The 26794-nt window shown below is 43.1% G+C and overlaps 2 protein-coding genes across 4 annotated transcripts in view; one reads left to right on the plus strand and one right to left on the minus strand.

Annotated features, from left to right (window-relative positions):
* The window catches only part of LOC122551461 (caspase-8-like), a 140841-nt gene extending 115705 nt beyond the window's left edge, over positions 1-25136 (minus strand). For both annotated transcript variants that reach the window (XM_087988945.1, XM_087988944.1), the window contains exon 1: positions 25067-25136. In XM_087988945.1, coding sequence (XP_087845071.1) covers positions 25067-25101 — 35 coding nt within the window. In that variant the 5' untranslated portion in view covers positions 25102-25136. The remainder of the gene's footprint in view (positions 1-25066) is intronic.
* cunh21orf58 (chromosome unknown C21orf58 homolog) overlaps positions 1-26794 on the plus strand; it is a 306245-nt gene that overhangs the window by 260593 nt on the left and 18858 nt on the right. Inside the window, exons 2-5 of one of the 2 annotated variants that reach the window (XM_043694561.2) lie at positions 2597-2657; positions 9512-9585; positions 14223-14372; positions 25740-25854. In XM_043694561.2, the coding sequence (XP_043550496.1) occupies positions 2597-2657; positions 9512-9585; positions 14223-14372; positions 25740-25854 (400 nt within the window). Of the gene's footprint in view, positions 1-2596; positions 2658-9511; positions 9586-14222; positions 14373-25739; positions 25855-26794 lie in introns of those variants that run through there. The other variant, XR_015757640.1, reaches the window with a different exon arrangement.

Raw genomic sequence — 26794 nt, forward strand, 5'->3', positions numbered from 1 at the left:
CTGCCCAATCTATCGGTGTAACCTCTGGGATCTTGTCTTTCTCCAGTATTGCAGTGCTCTCCTCCTTCCCTTCTTTTAATATCTTTTCGTATTATCTTATTCTCAGGAATATTTTTCAGTGAGTCTTGCCCTTCCTGAGCAGATGTCTGTTATTTTCCACAATGTATTTCCACATGGCTTAGACAGGAGGAATAGAGTGATGGTGCAGAGTTGTTTACATGATTGGAAGCCTGTGACCAGCAGTGTACCACAATGATTGGTACTGGGACCGTTGTTGTTTGCTGTGTAGGTTAATGGCGTGAAGGTGAATGTAGAAATTAATAAGTTCGCTGATGACTTAAAAATTGGTATTGTTGATGCTGTCAGGCTACAGTCTGCTGTTGATCAGGTGGTAAATTGGGCAGAATAATGCAGAAGAAAATTAATCCTGATAACAATGAGATGATGCATTTTGGGAGGTCTAATAAGGGAATGATATATGCAATGAATGGTAGGCCCCTCAGTACTGAGGAACAAAGGGAACTTGCTGTACAAGTCCATAGATCCCTGAAGAGGTGTCAGCAAAGGTAGACAGGGCGATGAAGAAGGCATAGGGGATGTTGCGTTCATTAGCTGAGATATAGAATATAGGAGCAAGGAAGTCAATAAAACATTAGTTAGGCCATAGATGGCTGCCACACTGTTGGAGGCTGCAATTGCACTGGAGAGGATTTAGAGGAGATTCACCAGGATATTGCCTGGAATGGAAAGTATGAATTATGAGGAGAGCCTACATAGTCTGTTTGTTTTCCTTGGAGCAGAGGAGGCATCTGATCGAGGTGTACAAAATTGTGAGAAGCATCGGTAGGGTAGATCGTGACAATCTTTTCCTCATGGCAGATGTGGTTAAGACTAGAGGGCATAAGTTTAAGGTAAGGAGAATGTAGTTGAGAGAGGATCTGAGGGAAGGTTCTTTTATACAGAAGGTGGTAGAAATATAGAACATATTGGCTGAGTGGGTAGTGGAGACAGGTACTCTTGCAAGATTGAACCAGTATCTGGATGATACCTAAAATGCCAGGGTATAGTAGACTATAGACCAAGTGCTAGTAAATTGGATTAGTATAATTCGATGTTTGTTGGTCAGCATAAACATGCTGGGCTAAAGGGCCAGTTTCTATGCTGTATGTCTCTATGATCTATGACAATCTGCTATGCTTTTAACTCTTTGAGGAGAAAGTGAGGACTGCAGATGCTGGAGATCAGAGCTGAAAATGTGTTGCTGGAAAAGCGCAGCAGGTCAGGCAGCATCCAGGGAACAGGAGAATCGACGTTTCGGGCATAAGCCCTTCTTCAGGAAGCCCTTCCTGAAGAAGGGCTTATGCCCGAAACGTCGATTCTCCTGTTCCCTGGACGCTGCCTGACCTGCTGCGCTTTTCCAGCAACACATTTTTAGCTATGCTTTTAACTCCCCAATCTTATTTACTATATTTCATGCATTCACACACGTGCTCAGTCACCCTGACTTGGAGTTTGTTAATTTCTCCAATTTCAACTATTAACTTACTGTTCCCGATACTAGTATTGTCTGGCTCTCTAAATATTTTGTGGACCATGGTTTTCTTCTCTGAAATTCTCTTTGTTCACACACTTCTGCCAAGTTAATTCAAAGTCTTCCCAAAAGCACTAGCAAAATGCCATGTACGGAACTCATTTCTGGCTCTGTTCAGGAGCAACCCATCTTGTATGGTGTCATCTCCACAGAGCCAGCCCCAGGAATCTAAAATCTTTCCTTCAGCACCACCCATTCAGCCAATCATTCATCTGCCTTATCCTCTTACTGTGTGACCTATCCAAGTCATTGGTATCAATGTGAGTCACAATTTCTGGTTGTTCACTCTCTCTCAAAAGAACATCTGTAGCCACTCTATGACTTCCCGAGATACAGTATACCATCCTAGAGTCATATCTGTGGCCAAACGCGAAGACTCCCTGTTGCCCGAATTAATGATATCGCTATCACTATCGCTCCTCCTTTCTCCTTCCTTCCCTCCTGTATAGCTGAGCTTGCTTGTAGTGTCACAAATTTGACTCTGACTACGCTCCTATGAAGAACAAATGCTTTCATCAGCTTCCAAAATGGTAAACTGTTTTGAAGTTTTATCTTTGTTGCAGGACACCCAGTTGGGGTTATTTGTGTGCATGCAAAAATTGAAGACAAAAACTAAATGTAAAAATGGGCTATTCCAATTGGGGTAACTGCCGGGGGGTAGGGGGTAGTGGGGGGGGGGGGGGGGGGGGGGGTGCAGCACACCTCTGCTTCATTAGCACTCAACTGTAAACCCAGCTTGCCATTCCTGATTATGACCTGCTCACTACTTCTGGGAGACCAGCATATGATTCAAGCAAGAACAAAGTGCACTCTATAATAAAATATCTGACCAGTGCTCACTTTCTTGGCTTGAAGTTGCAGTATAAGAACTTGACTGCTGTAGAACCCAAACTCAATGAAGAGTAAACTGGCCCTGAGCACAGAAGGGAAAGTGCGGCTTTGTCAAAACGTATTCCCCGCAAAAGTCAGATCCACAAGTTGAACTTAAATTGTTTTTAATTTCAGAAACTGGAGAACGAACGAGAGAACTTGGACGAGCGTTCAGATACAGCAGCATCCACAGCACGTAAGTTCATGTTTGAGAAAGAATGATAGAATTGTTACAGTACAGAAGGAGGCCACTTAACCCATCATGTCCATTCTGGCCCTTATACTGAGCAAGGAGAAAGTGAGGACTGCAGATGCTGGAGATCAGAGCTGAAAATGTGTTGCTGGAAAAGCGCAGCAGGTCAGGCAGCATCCAAGGAACAGGAGAATCGACGTTTCGGGCATAAGCCCTTCTTCAGGAATATACTCAGAGTGACAAATAAGGGGAAGATGTACAATTGGAGATATATGTATTACATGAGAACATAGAATAAAATATTTAATAATAAACTAAAATCAAGTAAATGTACCATTGAACATGTCCTGCCAGTAGTTTATCTTTTCGAGCCACATGTCAACCACAGAATTCCCTCCCCCAGGGCATTGTGGACTGCAGTGGTTTCAAAAATCTTAGCTCACAACGACCTTCTCAAGGGCAGCTAGGGACAGGCGATAAATGCTAGCCAGTCTGCGTCACTCACACCCCACAAAAATGAATTAATAAAAAAAAGATACATTAATGTTTGTCATTTATAAGAATTTTTGTTCAAAGTTGTCTAGAAGTCCACATATGCACCTTATTGAGAATGTTCCTCAAGGAAGTCACAGCACATAGAACACTGAACTGCACAGCACAGGAATGGACCCTTCAGCTCAAACGTGACGACAAATTAAACTAAACCCTTTTGCCTGCCCTTTGTCCATATCCCTCCATTCCTTGCATATTCATGTGCTTATCTAAAAGACTGTTAAACACTCCTATTGTTTATGCCTCCATCACCACCACTACAGCACGTTCCAGGCTCTGTCAAAAAAAGCTTGTCCCTCACATCTTCTTTGAACTTTCCCGCTCTCACCTTAAATGCATGCCCCCTAGTATTAGACAGTTCAACTCTGGGGGAAAAAAGATTCTAACCATCAAGTCTCTCTGTGCGTTTTGTAATTTTCTAGACTTCCATCAAGTCTCTCCTCAGCCTCTGCCACTCCAGAGACAACAACCTGAGTTTTTCCAGCCTCTCCTTGTAGCTCACACCCACGAATCCAAGCAGCAAGCTGGTAAACCTCTTCTGCACCCTCTGCAAAGCCTTCACATCCTTCCTGTAACATGGCGACCAGAATTGAATGCAATATTCCAAGTGTGGCCTTGGTTATTATTGATTGTCGGGAGCAGAAAAGATTGATGGGGGATCTGAGATGTATAAAATTATGCAAGGCATGGACAAGGTGAGTAGAAAGCAGCTGTTCCCCTTAGTTGAAGGGTGAATAACAGGGGGTATCATTTTCAAAGAGTTTTAGAGGGGAGTACTCAAATGGTGGGGGGTGTCCAGAATGCACTGCCTGAGAGAGTAGTTGAGGTGGGAAACATTCAAAGTTCTGGGCCCAGTGCAGGAAAGTGGGACTTTTGTAGATAGTAGTGTATTTTTGGTGGTTCAGACTTGATGACACAACAATCCTGTTCTGTATTTTATGGTTCTCTGATGATTTTCATGATAATTTAGGTAAGGTTTCATGACCTTACACAGAGCTGAATAAAGATAAATGTGTCTGAAGTTGCTTGTACGTATTTCTGTTTGACATTAGGCTTGTTAGAATATAGAAGTGCTGTGTCCATGCTGACTCTCAATAGGTCCATCTCAGCTTATCCTACTGTCCTCCCTTTTCTCTGCAAATCCTTTCTAATCAGATGATTACCGAATTAACTTTCGAGCACAATGACGGAATCTGCTTCCAACACTCTCAGGCACTTTGAGCTCTCTATTTTACACCCTAACCACATGCTGCCTAAAGAAATGCTTTCCCCATATTGCCAATGGTTCTTTTCACCAATTATTTGAGTATGGTGTCCTCTGCTTTGCAACTTAGATGAATGGTTTCTCCCTACCATGCTGACCATATCTTTCAGGATGTTGAGCACTTGGTACAAATCTCTTCTCAGGCTTTTCCTCTGGTAGGTAGACAATCCAGTTTCATATTGTCTCTCCCTAAGTGGAGCCTCTCATAATCAGAGCCATTTTTGGAAACTTTCCATGCTTCAATATCTTCATGGTTTTTTAATGTGTTGCCAGAATTGGACAGTATTCCAGTTGAGAACAAAGCAGGGTTTTACAAAAGCTAATCATAATTTCATTGCTCCCTGTTCTCCATATCTCTGATTATAAAATCAAGGATCCCTCTACACCTTATATTTGCATTCTTGGTTACTAATGGAGTTGAAAAGGCATTGTGTGACCCACCAGCCCTCTTCAGTATGTCTTTCTCTGTTATGCTTGCTGATGGCTTCTTTGATTGTGATCCTGACATCTAAGCTGAAAATGTGTTGCTGGAAAAGCGCAGCAGGTCAGGCAGCATCCAAGGAGCAGGAGAATCGACGTTTCGGGCATGAGCCCTTCTTCTGGCCTGAAACGTCGATTCTCCTGTTCCTTGAATGCTGCCTGACCTGCTGCATTTTTCCAGCAACACATTTTTAGCTCTGATCTCCAGCATCTGCAGTCCTCACTTTCTCCTATCCTGACATCTAAATCAGGTATCACCTGGATAGGAAGCTACTAATTTGAGACAATTCCAGGCGAAGCACAGGTTCTCCCAGGGCATGGGAAACTGTGAAATTGAAATCCTATTTGCCAATGGCTGGCTGTGAATGGGCCGCTGGTTCAGAGCAGAGTATACAATGAAGTCTGGACTTGTTCTCCAGTGGATATGACTACTTCCAGCCTTAATCAGCATAAAGAAAACATAAGTTTTGCATTGGACTGCTCCAGGACAGCCTTATCTTGAGCTGAAAATGTGCCGCTGGAAAAGCGCAGCAGGTCAGGCAGCATCCAGATTAACAGGAGAATCGACGTTTCGGGCATAAGCCCTTCTTCAGGAATGAGGAAAGTGTGTCCAGCAGGCTAAGATAAAAGGTAGGGAGGAGGGACTTGGGGGAGGGGCGTCGGAAATGCGATAGGTGGAAAGAGGTCAAGGTGAGGGTGATAGGTCAGACTGGGGTGGGGGCGGAGAGGTCAGGAAGAAGATTGAAGGTTAGGAAGGCGGTGCTGTTATCGAACGCAGCACCGCCTTCCTAACCTGCAATCCTCTTCCTGACCTCTCCGCCCCCACCCCAGTCTGACCTATCACCCTCACCTTGACCTCTTTCCACCTATCGCATTTCCGACGCCCCTCCCCCAAGTCCCTCCTCCCTACCTTTTATCTTAGCCTGCTGGACACACTTTCCTCATTCCTGAAGAAGGGCTTATGCCCGAAACGTCGATTCTCCTGTTCCCTGGATGCTGCCTGACCTGCTGCACTTTTCCAGCGGCACATTTTCAGCTCTGATCTCCAGCATCTGCAGACCTCACTTTCTCCTCAAAGCCTTATCTTGAGGCCAGGTTATGACCAGAACCTGTCTTAAGTTGTCTTCTCTCGTGCTGTTTGTATTGACAAGGAGACACAGGCAAGGATGGCCAAAACAAGTGTAGCATTCAGCAGTCTTTGAATACCAGTCTGAGGATACAAAGCAGTGAGCCCACCTACTATATTCGAAAGTCTGAAAATTGAAATTAAGACTTGGACAATGTGCCAGCAGACCTTTAGCCATTTGTACTTGAGCTGCCTTGGAAAACCTCTGAGTGTGCCAATCCATGTCATGGTGAGACTGTCATTGGTCTCGTCATACAGCTGCAATGCCTGATAATCACTTACCAAAGTGAATCTTTTATGGAGTGCTTGAGTCTGGCAGTCAATGGAAGTGCTACAAGAATACTCTGAAGGCTTCACTTGAGAACTGTGATGCTGACTTCAATTCATGGCAGAAGCTCACCCAGGATCACTGCACCCGGCTCAACCAAATAAAACATGGTGCTGCCTCCTTCAAAAGCAACTGAGTATTAGACAGTTAAAAATCACACAACACCAGGTTATAGTCCAACAGGTTTAATTGGAAGCACACTAGCTTTTGGAGTGTCGCTTCTTCATCAGGAGCGTCGCTTCGAAAGCTAGTGTGCTTCCAATTAAACCTGTTGGACTATAACCTGGTGTTGTGTGATTTTTAACTTTGTACACCCCAGTCCAACACCGGCATCTCCAAATCATGAGTATTAGACAGAGAGAGAAAAGACATATTGTCAGAGAGAAGAGTGTGAAGCCGGAACTTCTTGGACACATTGGTAGGAATGACACAGTTAGGGAAAAGGTTAAGGCTTTGCACAGTGAATATAAGAGATTAGGTATAAGGTTAAAAAAAAACATCAAGAGCAGTGTCTCTGGTTTATTTCCAACTGCCAAGTTTTAATGAGGGAAGGAATAAAAGGATAGGGAAGATAAATCAATGCTGAAGAGTTGGTGCAATGTGCAAGGATTCAGGGATTTCTTGGATCTCTTTTGGGATCTCTTTTGGGACAGAAAAGACCTGTTCAAAAAGGATGAACTGGAAGGGGACATGTATCCTGGTGGGGAGATTTGCTATTGTATCTTGTGACTCTGGCGAGAGTGGGGTGGGGGTTTCCTAAGTAACAGTGAAAATAGAAATAAAGATAAAGATGGTTCTGAATCAGAAAAGGGCAAGTTAATTAGAAAAGACAGACGAGAGCAAGTCAGAGAACCATGTAACTCTTAAGAATTAAACTGCATTTATCTCGATATTAGAGGCCTTTACAGGTAAGACTTGATGAACTTGAGGCATGTATGGGAACATGCAACTGGGATGTCGTAGCTATTACAGAAACATGGCTGAGGGAAGGACGGGACAGGCAGTTCAATATTCTGGGTTATAGGAAGGATAAAAAGGGAAGTGAAAGAGGAAGAGGAATGGCGTTTTTAATTAAGGAAAACACCACTACTGTCATTAGAGAAGGTATTTCTGAGGAATCATTTAGTGAAAATATATGGGTTGAAATTAGAAATAAGAAAGGGATGATCACCTTGTTGGGATTCTACTATAGGCCCCCAATCATCACAGGGAAATTGAGAAGCAAATATATGGAGAGATCTCAAATATGTGTAGGAATAATGAAGTTGTTGTAGTAGGGGATTTTAATTTTTCATACATTGACGCGGACTGCTCTGGTGTTAAAGGTTTGGATGGTAAAGAAGTTGTTAAATGTGTTCAAGAAATGTTTCTTTATCAAAGGGCAAAAGCTGACCTTGTCTGGGGGAATAAGGCAAGGCAGGTAACTGAAGTGTTAGCAGGGGAACACTTTGAGACTAGTGAACGTAATGCTGTTGGTTTTAAACAGTTCTAGGAAAGGATAAGTCTTCCATGAAAGTTAAAGCTTTTAATTGGAGTACAGCAAATTTAAGGATATGAAACAAGAACTTCCAGAAGATTTTTGGAGTAGACAGTTTACAGGTAAAGGGACGACTGGGAAGTGGGAGGCTTTCAAAAGTTTGCTAATGAGAGTTTAGGGGCATTATGTTTCTGTTAGAGTGAAATGCAAAGTTAGTCAGATTAGGGAACAATGGATGGTTAAAGATATTGAAGCTCTGAGATCAACTGAATCTCTTGAAGACGATAATGATTGTAGGGGCATTCTTAAGAAGGATGTCAGGAAGGCAAAAATTGGTTCATCTGAAGAGCCTGTTTCTATGCTGTATGGTTATAAGACTAAAGAGAAGAAATCACGGATGAAAATCTAGATGGGTGGGTTAGTAAGTTTGCAGATGATAGTGAATAGTGTGGAAGGTTGTCAAAGGATACAGTGGGATATAGGTCAGTTGTATATATAGTTGGAGAAATGACAGATGGAGTCTAATCCGGGTAAATGTGAGCTGCTGCACTTTGGGAGATCAGATGTTAAAGAAAAGTATAGAGTTAATGGCAGGACCCTGAACAGCATTGATGTACAGGGGAATCTTGGATTCCCTGAAAGCAGCCACACAAGGAGATAGAGTGGTAAAGAAGTGCTTGTCTTTATTATTTGGGGAATTGAGTACAAGAGTTAGGATGTCATCTTGCAGCTTTGTAAGACTTTGGTTCGGCCACTCTTAGAGTATTGTGTTCAATTCTGGTCACCACATTACAGGAAGGATGTGGAGGCTTTGGAGAGGGTGCAGAAGAGGTTTACCAAGATGCTGCCTGGATTAGAGGGTATGAGCTATAAGGGGAGGCTAGAAAAACTTGGCTTGTTTTCTCTTGTGTGGTGGAGCATCAGAGGAAAGTTGATAGAGGTCGATAAAATTATGAGATGCATAGATAGGGTTGACAGTTAGAATCTTTTTCCCAGAGTTGAAATGTCTACGCTTAAGATGGCAGGCATTTAAGGTGAGAGGGAGCAAGTTCAAAAGAGATGTGAATGGCAAGTGTTTTTACAGAGAGTGGTAGGGGTCTCAAACATACTGCCAAGGTGATGGTGGAGGTAGGTATGTTAGGAGTGTTTGAGGGACTTGTAGATAAGCACATGAATATGCAAGGATTGGAGAGATACAGACCAGAGGCAGGGGGAAGGGATTAGTTTAATTTGGTGACATGTTTGGTACAACATAATGGACCAGAGGGCCTCCTCCTGTGCTCTCCAGTTCTATGTTCCATGTCCTACATTCTATGCAAACCACTTCCTCTGCCCTCCACCTGTGATGATTGCTTTTTCTGTGACTGTACTCCCACCCTCTGAATTGTTTCCTGAAACCTTTGCAAACTCTCATCCTACTTTCAAAGACCCTCCCAAAACAATGCTCTTCTGTTTTATAAGCTCTGTCCCAAACTCCATCGATTTGTCTTTTCCTCCTCCCCAGTGTTAATTTGGTTTCCTTTTCTGCAGTCCAATGTGGTGGGACGTTGTTCCCATTTGTTCACTTTTTTTTGTGCTTTGAAAAGAGAACTGAAGTGCCTGTCAAACATTGTGTTTGTTTTCTGTGCAGGCAGTTTGGATGGACAAGGCGATGCGCTACACCATGCACTGAAGCGAAGAAAAGGCTTGCTGCAAAAACTGAGGGTAAGCATCGGGAGGAGATGCACCCCCCAAGAGCCTTGCATGCGCAGGCAAAGCTTTACAATTTGCAGACTTCAACAGGAGCCCTCCACCACTTCCCGTGGCACTTTCATCTGCGTGAAAAAGTTGCCCCTTAGGCCTCTTTTATATCTTTCCCCTCTCACCCTAAACCTATGCCCTCTAGTTTTGGACTGCACCCCCCCCCAAGGAAGAGACTTTGTCTATTTATCCTATCCATAATTTTATAAACCTGTATAACGTCACCCCTCAGCCTCCGATGCTCCAGGGAAAACACCCCCAGCCTATTCAACCTCTCCCTACAGCTCAAATCCTCCAACCCTGGCAACATCCTTGTAAATCTTTTCTGAACGCTTTCAAGTTTCACAACATCCTTCCGATAGGAAGGAGACCAGAATTGCACGCAATATTCCAACAGTGGCCTAACCAATGTCTTGTACATCCGCAACATGACCTCCCAACTCCTGTACTCAATACTCTGACCAATAAATGAAAGCATACCAAACACCTTCTTCACTATCCTATCCACCTGCGACTCCACTTTCAAGGAACTATGAACTTGCACTCCAAGGTCTCTTTGTTCAGCAACACTCCCTAGGACCTTACCATTAAGTGTATAAGTCCTGCTAAGATATGCTTTTCTAAAATGAAACAATTCACATTTATCTAAATTAAACTCCATCTGCCAATTCTCAGCCCATTGGCCCATCTGATCAAGATCCTGTTGTAATCTGAGGTAACGTTCCTCGCTGTCCACTGCACCTCCAATTTTGGTGTCATCTGCAAACTTATTAACTCTACCTCTTATGCTCACACACAAATGACGAAAAGTAGAGGACCCAGCACCGATCGTTATGGCACTCCACTGGTCACAGGCCTCCAGTCTGAAAAACAACCCTCCACCACCACCCTCTGTATTCTACCTTTGAGCCAGTTCTGCATCCAAATGGCTAGTTCTCCCTGTATTCCATGAGGTATAACCTTACTAACCAGTCTCCCATGGGGAATCTTGTCAAACGCTTTACTGAAGTCCATATACCACTCTGCCCTCATCAATTGTCTTTGTTACTTCTTCAAAAAAAACTCAATTAAGTTTGTGAGACATGATTTCCCACGCACAAAGCCATGTTGACTATCCCCAGTCAGTCCTTACCTTTCCAAATACATGTACATCCTGTCCCTCAGGATTCCCTCCAACAACTTGCCCACCACTGACGTCAGGCTCACTGGTCTATAGTTCCCTTCTTAAATAGTGGCACCATGTTTGCCAACCTCCAGTCTTCCGGCACCTCACCTGTGACTATCGATGATACAAATATCTCAGCAAGAGGCCCAGCAATCACTTCCTCAGCTTCCCACAGAGTTCTCGGGTACTCCTCATCAGGTCCTGGGGATTTATCCACCTTTATGCATTTCAAGACATCCAGCACTTCCTCCTCTATAATATGGACATTTTTCAAGATGTCATCAACTATTTCCCTACATTTTCTATCTTCCATGTCCTTTTCAAAAGTTAACACTAATGCAAAATATTCATTTAGCATCTCCCCTATCCCCTGTGGCTCCATACAAAGGCTACCTTGCTGATCATTGAGGGGGCTTATTCTCTCCCTAGTTTCCCTTTTGTCCTTAATGTATTTGGATTCTCCTTAATTCTATTTGCCAAAGCTATCTCTTGTCCCCGTTTTGCCCTCCTGATTTCCCTCTTAAGTATACTCCTACTTTCTTTATACTCTTCTAAGGATTCACACGATCTATCCTGTCTATACCTGACATATGCTTCTTTCTTTTTCTGAACCAAATCGTCAATTTCTTTAGTCATCCAGCATTCCCTACACCTACCAGCCTTTCCTTTCACCCTGACAGGAATATCCTGTCTCTGGACTCGTTATCTCATTTCTGAAGGCTTCCCATTTTCCAGCCATCCCTTTAACCTGCGAACATCTGCCCCAATCAACTTTTGAAAGTTCTTGCCTAATATCATCAAAATTGGAATTTCTTCTGGGGTAGAAGTGACCTGTACAAGAAGGATGGATTGCACCTGAATTGGAACGGGACTAATATACTGGCAGGGAGGTTTGCTAGAGCTGCTCAGGAGGATTTAAACTCGTAAGGTGGGGGTGTGGGACCCAGGGAGATAGTGAGGAAAGAGATCAATCTGAAACTGGTACAGTTGAGAAAAGAAGCGAGTCAGTCAGGGCAGGCATGGACAAAGCAGAGAACAAGGTAGGGCTGATAAATTAAACTGCATTTATTTCAATGCAAGAGGCTGAACTGGGAAGGCAGATGAACTCAGGGCATGGCTAGGAACATGGGACTGGGATATCATAGCAATTACAGAAACATGGCTCAGGGATGGACAGGACTAGCAGCTTAATGTTCCAGGATACAAATGCTACAGGAAGGACAGAAAGGGAGGCAAGAGAGGAGGGGGAGTGGCGTTTTCGATAAGGGATAGCATCACTGTACTGAGGGAAGATATCCCAGAAATACATCCAGGGGAAGTTATTTGGTTTGAACTGAGAAATGAGAAAGGGATGATCACTTTATTGGGATTGTATTGTAGACCCCCTAATAGTCAGAGGGAAATTGAGAAACAAATTAGTAAGGAGATCTCAGTTATGCATAAGAATAATAGTGTGGTTATGGTAGGGGATTTTAACTTTCCAAACGTAGTCTGGGACTGCCATAGTGTTAAGGGCTTAGATGGAAAGGAATTTGTTCAGTGTGTTCAAGAAAATTTTCTGATTCAATATGTGGATGTACCTACTAGAGAAAGTGCAAAACCTGACCTACTCTTGGGAAATAAGGCAGGGCAGGTGACTGAGGTGTCAGTGGGAGAGCACTTTAGTGCCAGCGACCATAATTCTATTCGTTTTAAAATAGTGATGGAAAAGGATAGACCAGATCTAAAAGTTGAAGCTGTAAATTGTAGGAAGGCCAATTTTGACAGTATTAGGCAAGAACTTTCATAACAGGTGGTTGGGGTGGAACTAGCTGAAGGATTTGCTAATCTTCCTATTATCCCTAGGTAGGGGAATAGCCATTAGATTGAACAATGGCAAACGTAATTGCCTTATCCAAGAAACTCTTTACGGACATTTTTAGTAACTTCAAATCAGTCAGCTAATCATGGATGAGGTGGACAGGCACTTGGAGAGATTCGACCTAATGATGGAGCACCTGCATAGATTGGTAAAAGACAGATTGGATAGTCCAATCTCATTGATGTTTTTGATGGGGCGGAATACATTGGATGTTAGTAGAGTGAATGTTGTATCAATGGATTGTAAGAAAACATTTGCCAAAGTACCAGAAAAAGGTTACCACACAAAATTGACCCTTCTTAAATAGGAGGCTGTGTGCCAGCTTGGATAACATATCGGCTCAAGGCCAGAAAACAGAAAGCTGGATTTTACTATCACTTCTCCTTATCCCAGATAGTGTATTTGAAGGCAGGGGGCCAAGCCTGAGGCCTATGGACCCTCACTCTGCCTTCATTCCTCCACAGAGAAGCTCATCTATCTGGAGGTTTGAGGAAATTACAGAGATAGTGTGTGGCTAGAGCATGGAGTGACTTCGTAAGTCTGGAATTGAAAGCTGGTTTCAGTAATGGTGACCATAGCCATTATTATCAATTGTTGTCGAACCCATCTAGTTCACTGATATAATTTAGGGAAGGTGTCCTTATCGAGTCTATATGTGACTCCTGATCCCATCACAATATTATTGACTCATAAGTGTCCTCTGAAGTGGTCAAGTGAGCCACTTAGTTTGAAGGATTTGGGGATGGACAACAAATCTGGCTTTGCCAGTGATGTCCATGTTCCTTGAAAGGGAAAAAAAATGGGAAATGGGCCTTACTGCAAGTTAAGGCGCAGTTACTGGTGAATTCCACACAGTCTAAGTAAAGCTAACTATTCTACAGTGTTAAAGCATCATAACTGAATCAGAAACTGATCTGCATTAACAAAGCAGAACTCAGTTGGTCGAGTGAATGGTTGATTTCTAAAAGTTCCAGTTTTCGCTTTCAAGTCTTGTTCTTTGCCAAATTGATTCTTATTCTAGACTATCAGGGACTTCTGAAAAGCCCACGTGACAAAGGAGGCCATCTTGCCTGAAAAACACAACACAGAACAAACTCTTTCCATCATTCTGAACTTCTTTTGACCATATGTCTAATTGCCTTTTGAAAGATAGCTATTCAGTCTGTTCAGTCACCCTTTCAGGCAGTACATTTCAATTTGGGGAACGAAAAGAATTAAAGCAAAAGAGGAGATTCGTGTAATTATCCCTTTCAGAGTTGAATTATTGACAGCCTTGGATCTTGCAGGTGCATTCTACCCTGCAAGGTTTTGAAATTCTGAAAGCCTGATCACTGGCCAAGGCGGAAGCAGGTTATTGTTTTAGGATTTTGTACAATGCTTAGCAACCATGGTACACTGAATGTGTATGGATCAGCAGCACCCATGTTTGCGCCTTTTCACCTGTAGGTTGCTAAACATGCTCATTTGAAAGTGCTGCTGTGTAAAATGGTGAGAAACAGAGATAAAAAGAGAAGGACAAGTGAAGCATGCTAAATAGGCTCAACCAGCGTGTATAATTCAAGGTTACTTTTTCAGGAGCAGCACATATTGGATGAGTGCTCCCGGCCACATACCTGGGGAGGAACCCGGAGACGGCACCGCCGGCTGGAGCCCATTCATCAGGCACCACCAATTCAGGTCTACCAGCATCATCCACCAGAACCACCTCAGATCATCCAACATACGGTAAGGCAACGGAAAATTCCTCGTGGTTCAAGTAGAGACCGCAAAACGGTCATAGCTGGAAATACTCCGTGTTCTCGGAAACAGTTTTCTCTCAACAGTTGCTGCTATATTTATTGCGCATTTCCAGCATTCTCTGTTTTTATTTCAGATTTCCAGCATCCGCAGTAGTTTTTTTCAGATATGAACTGTTTCACAGAAATTTCTATTTTGATTAAAAATCGGACTCCATCACATCACCCTAACTACTCGCTGTGTGCAAAGTCTTTTTTACTCCCATCACTCTTTCTTCCCATGACAATATAATAGTCAGAAATGTAACGTTGGATCACTGATGAGGTATACTATCTTATTTTCATATAAACACACACAGATGATTTAAACACACACACTGCATACAGATCATAAAAAACGAATTCTTTATTCCATTGGCAATTAATGGATATTAGGTAAAAATTCCTGATGAAGGGCTTTTGCCCGAAACGTCGATTTTGCTGCGCCTTGGATGCTGCCTGAACTGCTGTGCTCTTCCAGCACCACTAATCCAGAATTAATGGATATTGCTGATCCATTAGGATATTGTTGTAGAGTTTAACTCCTGATCAATGCCCCTTTAATTTTCATTCCAGCTGTGTGGCCTTTGCGGCCCATGTGGCAGCAACTTCTGGAGCCAGACGTCAATGCCATGATTTGCCTGATATTGATTATAGAGTCATAGAGTTTTACAGCACAGAAACTAACCCTTTGGTCCAACTACCATGTATGGAACATCAGGGCAGCTTCGCATGCACTGCTTGGAGGGAATGATGTTTGTAATCTCTAAACAACTGGGTAATGAAGTCAGCCCTAGGAGCACCCAGAGCTAACTTCACAGAATCACAGGATCGTTCCAGCAGAGAAGGGGAGACCATTTGGCCCACTGTGCCTGTTCCAGTTCTATCATCAAGTGTCAGTCTCTTGACCGTTATATATCCCTGCACACCATTTCTATCCAAATAGTCAGCCAATGCCCTCTTGCATGCCTCAATTAAACCTGACTCCATCACATCTCCATGCAGTGCATGCCATACCCTAACTACTCGCTGTGTGAAAAGTTTTTTACTCACATCACTCTTTCTTCCCAAAACAATATAATACTCAGTACCTTGGCTCCCAGACACAAAAGAGATTTTTTTTCTCTTCATAACCACCTGAACTCTGGGGTTTTGTCCAAATAGTTCACCCAGGTCTCTTGTAGCTACCACCTCCCTGCTTTCTAGAAATTATCAGTGGCCATTTGGTCTGTGCTATTCATGGCTCTTACACTTCAGTGCTGTGTGGAACACAGTTCCAGCTCCTGGTTGATATCCTGCTCATGCTCTCTCTCTCTCTCTCTCTGTCTCTCTCTCTCTCTGTCTCTCTCTCTCTCTGTCTCTCTCTCTCTCTCTTGCTGCATGAGGCTCCTTCGGGCAATTAGTTTGGCTCAGTAACCAGCAATTGCATGCCACTTCCCAGTTCTGTAGCCAACACCAGTGGATTCCTAGTCACACATTCTAGACTTCTGTATCCTTCACCCTGCCTCTATTTCTGATGAAGGGCTTTTGCCCGAAACATCGATTTTCCTGCTCCTCGGATGCTGCCTAAACTGCTGTGCTTTTCCAGCACCATTCTACTCCAGAATCTAGTTTCCAGCATCTGCAGTCATTGTTTTTACCTTGCATCCTTATTTGTTCATTGCCCATTAATTCTCTCTCTCTCTCTGATACACACACACACACCTCAACTTGCCCTAGAAACTGCTCCCTACAGGAAAGGCTCAGAGGAACTGCTAGAGTCATAGAGGTCTGCAGCACAGAAAAAGGTCCTGATGCACATTGAGTCCACTGGAGTCAGAAACAACCACCTAATTATTCTCATACCATTTTTTAGGACTTGGCTTATAGTCTAGTATGCCTTGGCATCACAAGCGCACATGTAAATACTATTCTTCTTAAATGTTATGAAGGTTTCTGCTTCTACCACCCTTACAGGAAGTGAGTTCCAGGCTCCGACCATCATCTGCGTGAGGACATTTTCCATCCAAGGGGAAAAGTTTCTTCCTGTTTCCCCTTTCTATGCACCTCATAATTTCATCCATTACAATCATGTTCCCTCTCAATCTCCTCTGCTCTAAGGAAAACAACCCCAAGTCTGTACCAGGGACGTCAGATTCGTCAGAATGACAATAACCAACAATCTGTCCTGGACCTTCCACGTCGATGCAATGATCAAGAAGGTACAACCACATCTCTTCTTCCTCAGGAAGTTTAGGAAATTCGGCATATCCATAATGATCCACACCAACTTTTAGGATGCAGCACATGCATTCTATCTGGGTGCATAATGGCTTGGTACGGCAACTGTTCTGCCCAGGACAATGAGAAACTAGACAATGTTGTGTGTCCTGGGCCTCCTTCACCGCCGCTCCCTCACCACCAGACGCCTGGAGGAAGAACGCCTCATCTTCCGTCTTTATGTAAATCACAACATGGAGGTCCCAGTACAGTCACAGACATCCAACCTGAAAAACAACCTTCCACCACTACCCTCTGCCTTCTATGGGCAAGCCAATTCTGAATCCACACAGCCAAGTCACCGTGGATCCCATACGGTTTGATCTTCTGGATGAGCCTACCATGAGGGACCTTGTTGAAAGCCTTACTAAAATCCTTGTAGACAACATTCACTGCTCTACCCTCATTGATCACCTTCGTCACCTCCTCGAAAAAGTCAAACAAGTTATTAAGACATGACCTGTCCTGCCCAAAGCCATGCTTACTGTCCCTATGCCTTTCCAAATGCGCACAAATCCTATCCCTAAGGATCCTCTCCAATAGCTTCCCAACCACTGATTTGAGACTCACCTGTCTATAGTTTCCTGGATTATCCCTATTTCCCTTCTTGAACAAAGGAACAACATTAGCTACTTGCCGGGATCTCTCCAGTAGCTAGCGAGGATGTACAGATCTTAGTCAAGGCCCCAGCAATCTCCTGTATTGCCTCTCTTATCAACATGGGGTAGATAACAATCAGACTCTGGGGATTTATCCACCTTAATGCTCTTCCAGGAGACTCAACGCCACTTCATTCTTGATCTCAAAATGCAATAGTACATTAGCATGCTCCAAACTAATCTCATTGTTCTTCATAGCTTCTCCTGGGTGAATATTGATGCAAAGTACTCATTTAGGATCTCACCCACATGCTCTGCCTCCAAGCACAAGTTCCATCCTTGATCCTTGAGTGGTCCTATTTCTTCCTATTTATCCTCTTGGGTTTAATATATGTTTAGTATGCCTTGAGATATTCCTTAATCCTACTTGCCACGGTCAATTCATGGCCCCTTCATGCTCTCCTAATTCCTTGCTTGAGTTCTTTCCTGCTTTCTTTATATTCCTCACAGGTTCTGTCTGATTTTAGCTTCCTAGACATTACATATGCTTCTTTCTTCCTTCTGACTAAATTCACAACCACCCTCATTTTCCAAGGGTCCTTTACCTTGCCATCCTTGCCCTTTCTCCTCACTGGAAATGCTGGTCCTGAACTTGCATCAGCAGGTCTTTAAACAACTTCCACAAGTCAAACTTGGACTTGCCCAATAATAGCTCTTCCCAATTAACACTTCCTAGCTCCTGCCGAATACTGACATAAGTTGCCCTCCCCCAATTTACTACCTTCCTGTAAAGTCCTGACTTATCCTTTCTCATTGCTATCTTAAAACTTAAGGAGTTGTGATCAATGTTTCAAAAATGCTTTCTCACTGAAGGGTCAGTTATCTGGCCAGGCTCAATAGCCAATACCAGTTCCAGTATGGCCCCTCTTCTATTTGGACTATCCACATATTGTTTCAAGAAAACCTCTTGGATGCACTTAACAAATTCTGTCCCATCTAAGCCTCTTGCTGTCAGGGAGTCCCAGTCAATATTGGGGAAGTTCAAATCACCCACTAAGGCATCTTGTGATTGCATCTTTCTATAATCTGCCAACATACTTGTTCCTCAATGTCTCAGTGGCTGTTGGGAGGGAGGGGGCTGGGGTATATAGTATAATCCTATCCGAGTGATTGCACCCATTGTATTTTTGAGCTCGCCCCATATTCCCTCAGTGGATGAGCCCTCCACTATGTCCTCTCTGATTATAGATGTGACATTCTCCCTGATTAGTAATGCAACTCCTCCACCTCTTTTACTTTCCTCTCTATCTTGTCTAAAACAAAGAAACCATGGAACATTGAGCAGTCAGTCCTGTCCCTCTCTCTGTCATGGCCACAACAACACAGTCCCATGTGCTGATCCAGGCTTTAAGCTCGTCTGCCTTCCCTGTAGTATTCCTTGCATTGAAATAAACACACGTCAGCCTATTAGTCATGTTCATTTACCTGTCTCTGGCTGTCCTTTCTTTCTGATTTACTGTTCCTAACATCTATGTTCCGCTCAATCACTCCACTTGCTAACCTGCTGCTCTGTTCCCAGTCCTTTGCCACTCTAGTTTAAACCCTCCTGAGTAGCACTAGCGAACTCCCCTGTGAGGATATTGGCTTCCCTCCTGCTTAGGGAAAACCTGTCCCTCTTTAAAGGTCACCCCTGCCCCAGAAGAGGTCACAATGATCCAAGAACATGAAATCCTGCCCTTAGCACCAGCTCCGTAACCACACATTTATCTATGCCTTGCCTCATTACCATGTGACACGGGTTGTAACCCAGAGATTCCTACCTTCAAGGTCCTGATTTTCAGCTTCTTTCCTAACTCCCTGTACTCACTCTGCAGGACCTCATCCCTCGCTCTACCGAAGTCATTGGTTCCAATGTGCACAATAACTTCTGGCTGCTCACCTTCTCCCTTAAGGATTTCATGAAATCACTCAGAGACATCCCTGATATTGGCACCAGTTAGACAACACAACATCCTGGAGTCTCAAATGCAGCCATAGAAATGACTGTCCTTGTCCCTAATAGTGAGTCTCCCACTACTATCACTTGCTTGGATCTTTCCTGACCCTGCTCTACAGCAGAGTCACTTGTGGTGCCACAGCCCTGAATGCTGCTGTTATACTCCCCCAAGAAGCTATCACCCCCAAAACAGTATCCAAAACTGTATATCTGTCAGAGAGGGGAACAACCACAGGAGACTCCTGCACTAACTGCCTGCCTCCCCCGACAGTCACCCATCTACCTGAGTGAACCTGCGGTGTGACCATCTCCCTGTACCTAGTGTCTATCACACTCTTTGCTCCCTGTATGCTCCTTAGTGTGCCCAACTGCCACTCCAAATAAACAACGCAGTCTGTGAGGAGCTGCAGCTAATCATACTTCCTATAGACACGGTCATCAGGTATACTGGACTGCTCCCTGATCTCCCACATCTGGCAGAAGGAGCACACCACTGCCCTAATTGCCATTTTTATACTTAGAAAGATAAGAGTCTTACCTTGTTTTCACCTTGCTCATCTTACACACTGAAGCCCTTTATTCACTTAAGCCTGCACTTATACGGACCAGCAGCACTTCCACCACAAAGCAGCCCCTCTCAAACTATTTTGCTGGTAATTTCCAATTGACTAGTTACTTAAATTACAATACAATCTTGACAAATCGACCAGTCAACCTTCTCGGCTCCAGCAAACTCTCGACCAGCCTCTATCTTTCCTTTAGTTTTGCATTAAGGAGGAGGGAAGGATGGAAACACTGCAGTAATATAATGTTAGTAGCCTAACGTCCCTTGACCCCGAGTTGTTCATTCTGCTGTTCAGTCGTTGTGACTGAGTCGAGATTGCTCCTCTGTGAAGTCTCTCTGCTGCTCCCTCTGCCACTCTGTCTTATAAAGATCAGCCTTTCCCAGATGGAGCACTTTGATTTCAGGCCATCCCTGGTCATTTTATACAATAATCTTGAATCTAACAGTTATGATTGCTGTTAACAAAATGCTCCTGAACTGATACTTCAATTACTTGCCCAGCTTCATTACCTAAAGTTAAGTCCAGGACTGCCCTCTTTCTTACGGCATTCTGTGTAGTGGCTTATAAAGCTGTTGTGGATGCGTTTTAAGAATGCTGCTCCCTTTAAACCTTTCACATAATGACTACCCCAGTTAATGTTGGGCCAGTTGTGATACACTACTATCACCACCTTACTACTTTTACACTTCTGTGAATTTTGCCCACATATCTGCTCTTCTGTTTTTCTTAGGGTGTCCAAAATACATTCCCCCCAGCAACATGATTACTCTTTTTGTTTTGTTGTGTTTTTGAGTTCTACCCATAAGACTTCATTTGAGGACCCTTCTGAGCTGCCACTGATGTACACACCCCCACCATCAACTGTTGTTGGAGGCTCTGCAACATAACATCAATCCTTATACCACACTATCCTACATGTATGAAGTGACCTTGGGCAGTGTCAATCCAATTCCAAGGTCTATAATTTGAGTAGAGAACCTCCACTGCTGCTATGAATGCTGAAGTGTCTCTATCTTCATGGCATCCTGTGGAGCTATCCTGCTGTAATGCTATACTGTGTCTTTTCCAAGATTATTTTTAGAAAGATACTTGCAGCCTTTAATATGGTTTTCCTAAGACCTCCGAATCATAACTAAATAGTTATGATTGTAATAATGGTAATTACTAAATACTCCTATGAAACAGTAAATGCTTTTCAATTATTATCAAATATTGTTGAATAATTTTAAAAAGTGAAGTGAGAGCCTTCATGTCTTCTAGGTGTCTGTAGGTCATCCATTTCTTTTTTTAGATTACTTACAGTATGGAAACAGGCCCTTCGGCCCAACAAGTCCACACCGACCCGCCGAAGCGCACCCACCCAGACCCATTCCCTACATTCACCCCTGCATCCAACACCACAGGCAATTTAACATGGCCAATTCACCTAACCTGCACATTTTTGGACTGTGGGAGGAAACCGGAGCACCCGGAGGAAACCCACGCAGACATGGGGAGAATGTGCAAACTCCACACAGTCAGTTGCCTAAGGTGGGAAGTGAACCCGGGTCTCTGTGAGGCAGCAGTGCTAACCACTGTGCCACCATGCCGCCCACAAATTCATACAATTAAATGATTTTGAAATGTAATTATTGTAATGTGAGCTGTCATCTGTGCTCATAATATCCCACAATCAGCTGTAAGGTGAGAAAAAGCAGTGAATCAGTTTTATTTTGGCCGAATTGCAATCAGCATGATGAAAAGAGGATACCAAACTCTTTAAAAATAAAGGGACGCTAGGTCATTAACATGGACTTATTGACATAGGGGGCCTAGGTTAATGTTTCATCCAAGTGCTATGAACCAGACCAAACCTCCTCAGAATATATTAAGAAGTTAACCTAAACCCCAACTTTTCTTATTTTTGAAGAGAAGTGGAAGGCATTGTGTTCCAGATGCAATGCAGTTGCTCAAACTACCAGCCTTGAAGCAAAACACACCTTATTCTTACGTTATAGTTAAGATACAAACAAAAGAAACAAGAATTGGAATAACTTAACTTGATTGGAAAACTTGGTAAAATTATAGATTATTTAACTACTAAACAGCAACTATTACAATATAGTAACATCCCATAAACACACCCTTGGCAAAGGCAAATTCAGTAAAATAGATTGTCTCACATGCAATTCTCCAGCCCAGAAGGAAGGAACATCAAGAGAAAGCTCTGTGTGTGAGAGAGGGAGAGAACTCAAGCATTTTGCTGTAGCAGGGAGAGATGTATAGGAGCTTCCAAACCCCAACAGCTATTGGAAGTTAAACTAAAATCCTGGTTGTGTGAGAGCTTGACCCCACCCTTATATGCTACTTCTATTGTTGCAACTTAAAAAAAACACCAAGACCTCACAAGCTGTTTACTTTATTGGCTTGGAACAGACCACTTGATAGCTCTGTCTCACAAAAAAACCTCAACAAAATACAATTCTTAAAGCCATAGTATCATCACACTTGGAGAAACATTGTACCTACAATTCAGTTTGCATTATTAGTTCTACAAATGAGTACAATGTTAAAAATGCACTCTAGTCTATAATCTTTAATTCAGAAGTGAGCTGGCTATGAACTGAGCCAACAGGGCACATGAATCAATAATGAATTTTTGAAATACTTTGCACAACAGCAGAATTCCATATCTTCTCATTGGATTGAGATGCAATATCCAGAGGTTTGTAGTGTATTTTAAAATAGTTCCTGAACTCCAATGAATAAGCACTCTCTCTCAATTCCCACAAAGAATGCAGAGGAGAAATGGCACATATTTCAAGATATGATTTACAATATTGCATTCTCAACATTTAGCAAGCAATATTGTCAAACATCACCTAGTTTGAGGCTAGGATTGCTGTGAAGCCTATCATTGAAGGCAAGCGATCTGTTCTCATTTATTACAAGAAGAATCTCAGCAAGAAGGCTCAGAATGCCCTAGGAGCTGCTTGAAGTAAATTCAGACTGCTAGGTAGTGTCTACAGGCAACACGTTTGCCAGCTGTATTCTAACACAGGGCATCAAAAGTCTTTCTGTGAAAAAAAAGGTGATGTTGAGACCAAAATATATTGTTATTGATTGCAGTATACCAAGAGTTAGGTGGAACAGTGCCCTGAACTTTACTGCTGGGGAGAATGGGAAGCTCTGGACATCATTGACAGCCCACCTTCCGTGGAAGAGCTGAGTATCAAACTCTCAGTGAAGGAGCTTTAATATCTAGCACCGTTGACGACAAAGCTTCAGTTGATGCTAGTCTGCTTGAATTAATCAAGCACAGGAAACCAACAACCCTGCATTATATTGCATTATTTCTCTGCTGGAAGGAGAGTGTGTTGCTTCATGTTATGCATGATGCAAAAGTTGTGTCCCTCAACAAGAACAGGATTGTGACAGCTATAAAGACATTTCCCCACTGAACATTGTGTTAAACATATTTCTATTTTTACTCTAGTCAGATTGCAGATCCTGGCTGAACACATCTGACATTGGCGTTTTTGATCGGCCATGATTTGTGTTGAACAGGTGTGCAGGCTCAATGGGCTGAATGGCCCATTCATGTTCCTCTGCCCCGAATTCCTTCACATCATTTCAGAACTGGTGGTTCCATAATGACATGATTCCCTCAGTCCAACAGCTCCAAGAAAAATGTTTTGAATGAAAGTGATCATAGAATAGTGCTTTCAGCAATCTCACCAAAGCACTCAATGATGTGAGCAGAGGTGGTCTATTTAAGCTCCTGGACATAATAGGTTGCATTCTAAAGTTGCTCAATGTGATCCCCTGTATCCATGACAAGATGATAGTGAGGTCAGCAATGATGGAGAATCCTCAGAACCCTTTGATTTCTGAGTGGAGTCAAACAGGGGCTGTGTTCTGGTGCTATAACTCCTGGACGTATTCCTCTCTTTGCCACTTCATTTGCCATCAAGTCATATTCAGAGGGTATGTGCTTACATTATCAGGATTGATGTAAAGCTGGTCAGCCTTACCTGTCTGAAATCAAAGACAAAATGTGTGAAGTCCATATCAGAGTGTCGTTTTAGATAGACAATGCTGCATTAGCATTCCACTGTGAGAAATATGGGCTGATTTTCTCTTTCTCCATGAGCATTGGTTTGATCAATACCATAAGGAGGATAAGCATCATGACCAGAATATTGCATACCACCATCCCATCAACATTTGCAATGTGTTATTGGAGGCTGTTGATAGCTTCATGTATCTAGATTCTGCAGTCACCAGCATCTGTCACTTGGTGCTGAAATTAGCATGTGCATCGAAAAGCTGTAGCTGCTATGGTCTAACTGAGTAAGAGAGTGGAGAACATCAGCAAACTGAGTGAGGACACTACACTGCAATCTACCACAGCATCTTCAGTGTAATTCTCTAAGTTAGAGAGACCTAGAAAACAAATGCTTGGCAGGGAAAAAACATGTTTATTTGCAGTCTTAGATGCGTCATCAGGATTTCTCAGTATGACAATGTAATTAAGTAGGAGATCCTGGAGCGGCTTATTCCATTAGCATACATGTGTCAGATACATAAAATCCCTGCAGTGTGGAAGCAGACCATTCGGCCCATCGAGTCCACACCTACCCTTCAAAGAGCATCCCACTCAAATCCACCTCCATACAAGTCCCATGGCTAATCCACTGAGCCTGCACACTACCAGACACTATAAGCACAGCCAATCCAGCTAACCTACATCTCTTTGAACCATGGGATGAAACCAGAGCAAACCTACACAGGCACAGAGAGAATGTGCAAACTCCATAGAGACAGTTGCCTGAGGCAGTAATTGAACCCATGTCCCTGGTTGTATGAGGCAGCAGTGCTAACCACTGAGCCACCACACCGTTCTGTTAAGGCAATGTTGCCTGCAGTGGCTTGACCATGTGCGTTGAACGGATGGCAATCATATATCCAAATATCTTTCATGGAGCCAAATATCTTTCATGGAGTCATGGACTCCCTTTCATGGAGTCAAAGGGTCTTGACCTGCTGCAAGTTCATACCTGTATTACAGAGACATTAGCAAACAAAATACAAAATCAACATAGGCAACTGGAAGACAGTCGCTGATGGCCATGATCTTTGAAGGCTGATTTTTGGAGGGGCATTGGAAAGTGAAAGAAGAAACAGAAAAGTTAGCTGGCCAGGAAGTGGGCCCACAGAAAATAGAGCACAGCAAATTGTGTACCTTCTCAACCCACTGTTTTCCTCTGTAGCATACATAGCAGAGTCTGCAGTACCAGGGCAGGTTGGGGTGTGGGGGGGGGGGGGGGTGCTTCTGAGCCACAAGATGGAAAGCTTGATACACAGAGTTGACCAGATTCATAGGTTTCAAAGCTCTTTGGAACATCACAAGTTTGTGGAAGTTGCTATACGAATACAAGGTTTTTACAAGATGATTAGGGGGTTAGATAGGGTCGACAGTATGAACCTTTTCCCGCGTATTGAGTCGGGTATTACAAGGGGGCATAGCTTTAAATTAAGGGGGGGTAGATATAGGACTGATGTTAGGGGTAGGTTCTTCACTCAGCGAGTCGTTAGTTCATGGAATGCCCTGCCAGTAACAGTGGTGGACTCTCCCTCTTTATGGGCATTTAAGAGGGCATTGGATAGGTATATGGAGGATAGTGGGTTAGTGTAGTTTAGGTGGGCTTGGATCGGCGCAACATCGAGGGCCCAAGGGCCTGTACTGCGCTGTATTCTTCTATGTTCTATGTTCTATGTTCTATAACGCATTTCCTGCATTACAATTCTTGTAGCAGCATGCTGCTCAGTGACGAAAATTACTTTACTATCAGTTATTGTCGCTCAGCTATTTCTGTATACCTTTCAATGTTTACTCCTGGGTTTTCTTTCCGTAGCTTCCCCAGCAGCCCTCAACAATCATACAGCAGTTACCACAGCAACAACCACTCATCACACAGATCCCACCTCCACAAACTCTTCCACCAATCAGGTCAGGCAGCATCAAGGAAGGTAAGAAATATTCAAACCATTGTTTTATTTGGATGTGAAATCCTTTCAAAAGTGGTTGTTTTGTCCTATGTTTATGTTTGGAAGTTGGGTCATTATGTGAGGCATGTGTGTTCACATTTCAGAATTGATTAAAGCCTTACATGCCTGAGGTCAAAGACAAAATGTGGCAAGCCCACATCAGAATGTTGACTTAAAAGAGAATAAATAAGAAAGCAACCTAATAAATCTTCATTTTCAAAATGGTAGGCCTATCTAGACCATGTATTATTGAACAATGATGTATTTGTCTCAGTCTATTTCTGCACTAAGTGCCTACCCTGGCTGTACGTAACATCCTGTAACTTTCTAAAAGTAAGTTCTTTCCCCTCTCCAAGGGAACCTGCTGTTTCTCTGGACAGGCTGTCGTTAGTCCCCTGTTATTGATGGGATGTGCCAGCAAGTAGACTCCAAATTGGATAACATTATTCAGCGTCCTGCTACAGCCTGCCATTAATGTTCATCTTGGCACATGTATATATATGAGACACACTATTGGATGTGTGGATGTATACACCTCTGGTTGCTTATTTTGATTTTGACAATTGTGTACAGTTCTGCTAAAAGTGGATCATGCCTCTGATTAGTACTGTCTAAAACTTAGCAGACAGTTTTTGTAAGCTTTGCTGCACATGAATGGACTTATCGACATAGTTTTGTTAGTTGGTTGCAACCGTATCTTGAAATCTGACCAGAATATAGTACCTGCTTCTAACTTGTTCAAAACTGGACAGTGTTTTTAAAAAGGAGAAAGTGAGGACTGCAGATGCTGGAGATCAGAGCTGAAAAATGTGTTGCTGGAAAAGCTCAGCTGGTCAGGCAGCATCCAAGGAGCAGGAGAATCGACATTTCAGGCATAAGCCCTTCTTCAGTGTTTTTAAAAAGCCTGCTTTTGATTTGTTGT

The sequence above is a fragment of the Chiloscyllium plagiosum genome, unplaced genomic scaffold (genome assembly GCF_037043375.1).
Source record: "Chiloscyllium plagiosum isolate Xiang-an unplaced genomic scaffold, Cpla_swu_hap1 HiC_scaffold_7, whole genome shotgun sequence".
Classification (NCBI taxonomy): Eukaryota; Metazoa; Chordata; class Chondrichthyes; order Orectolobiformes; family Hemiscylliidae; genus Chiloscyllium; species Chiloscyllium plagiosum.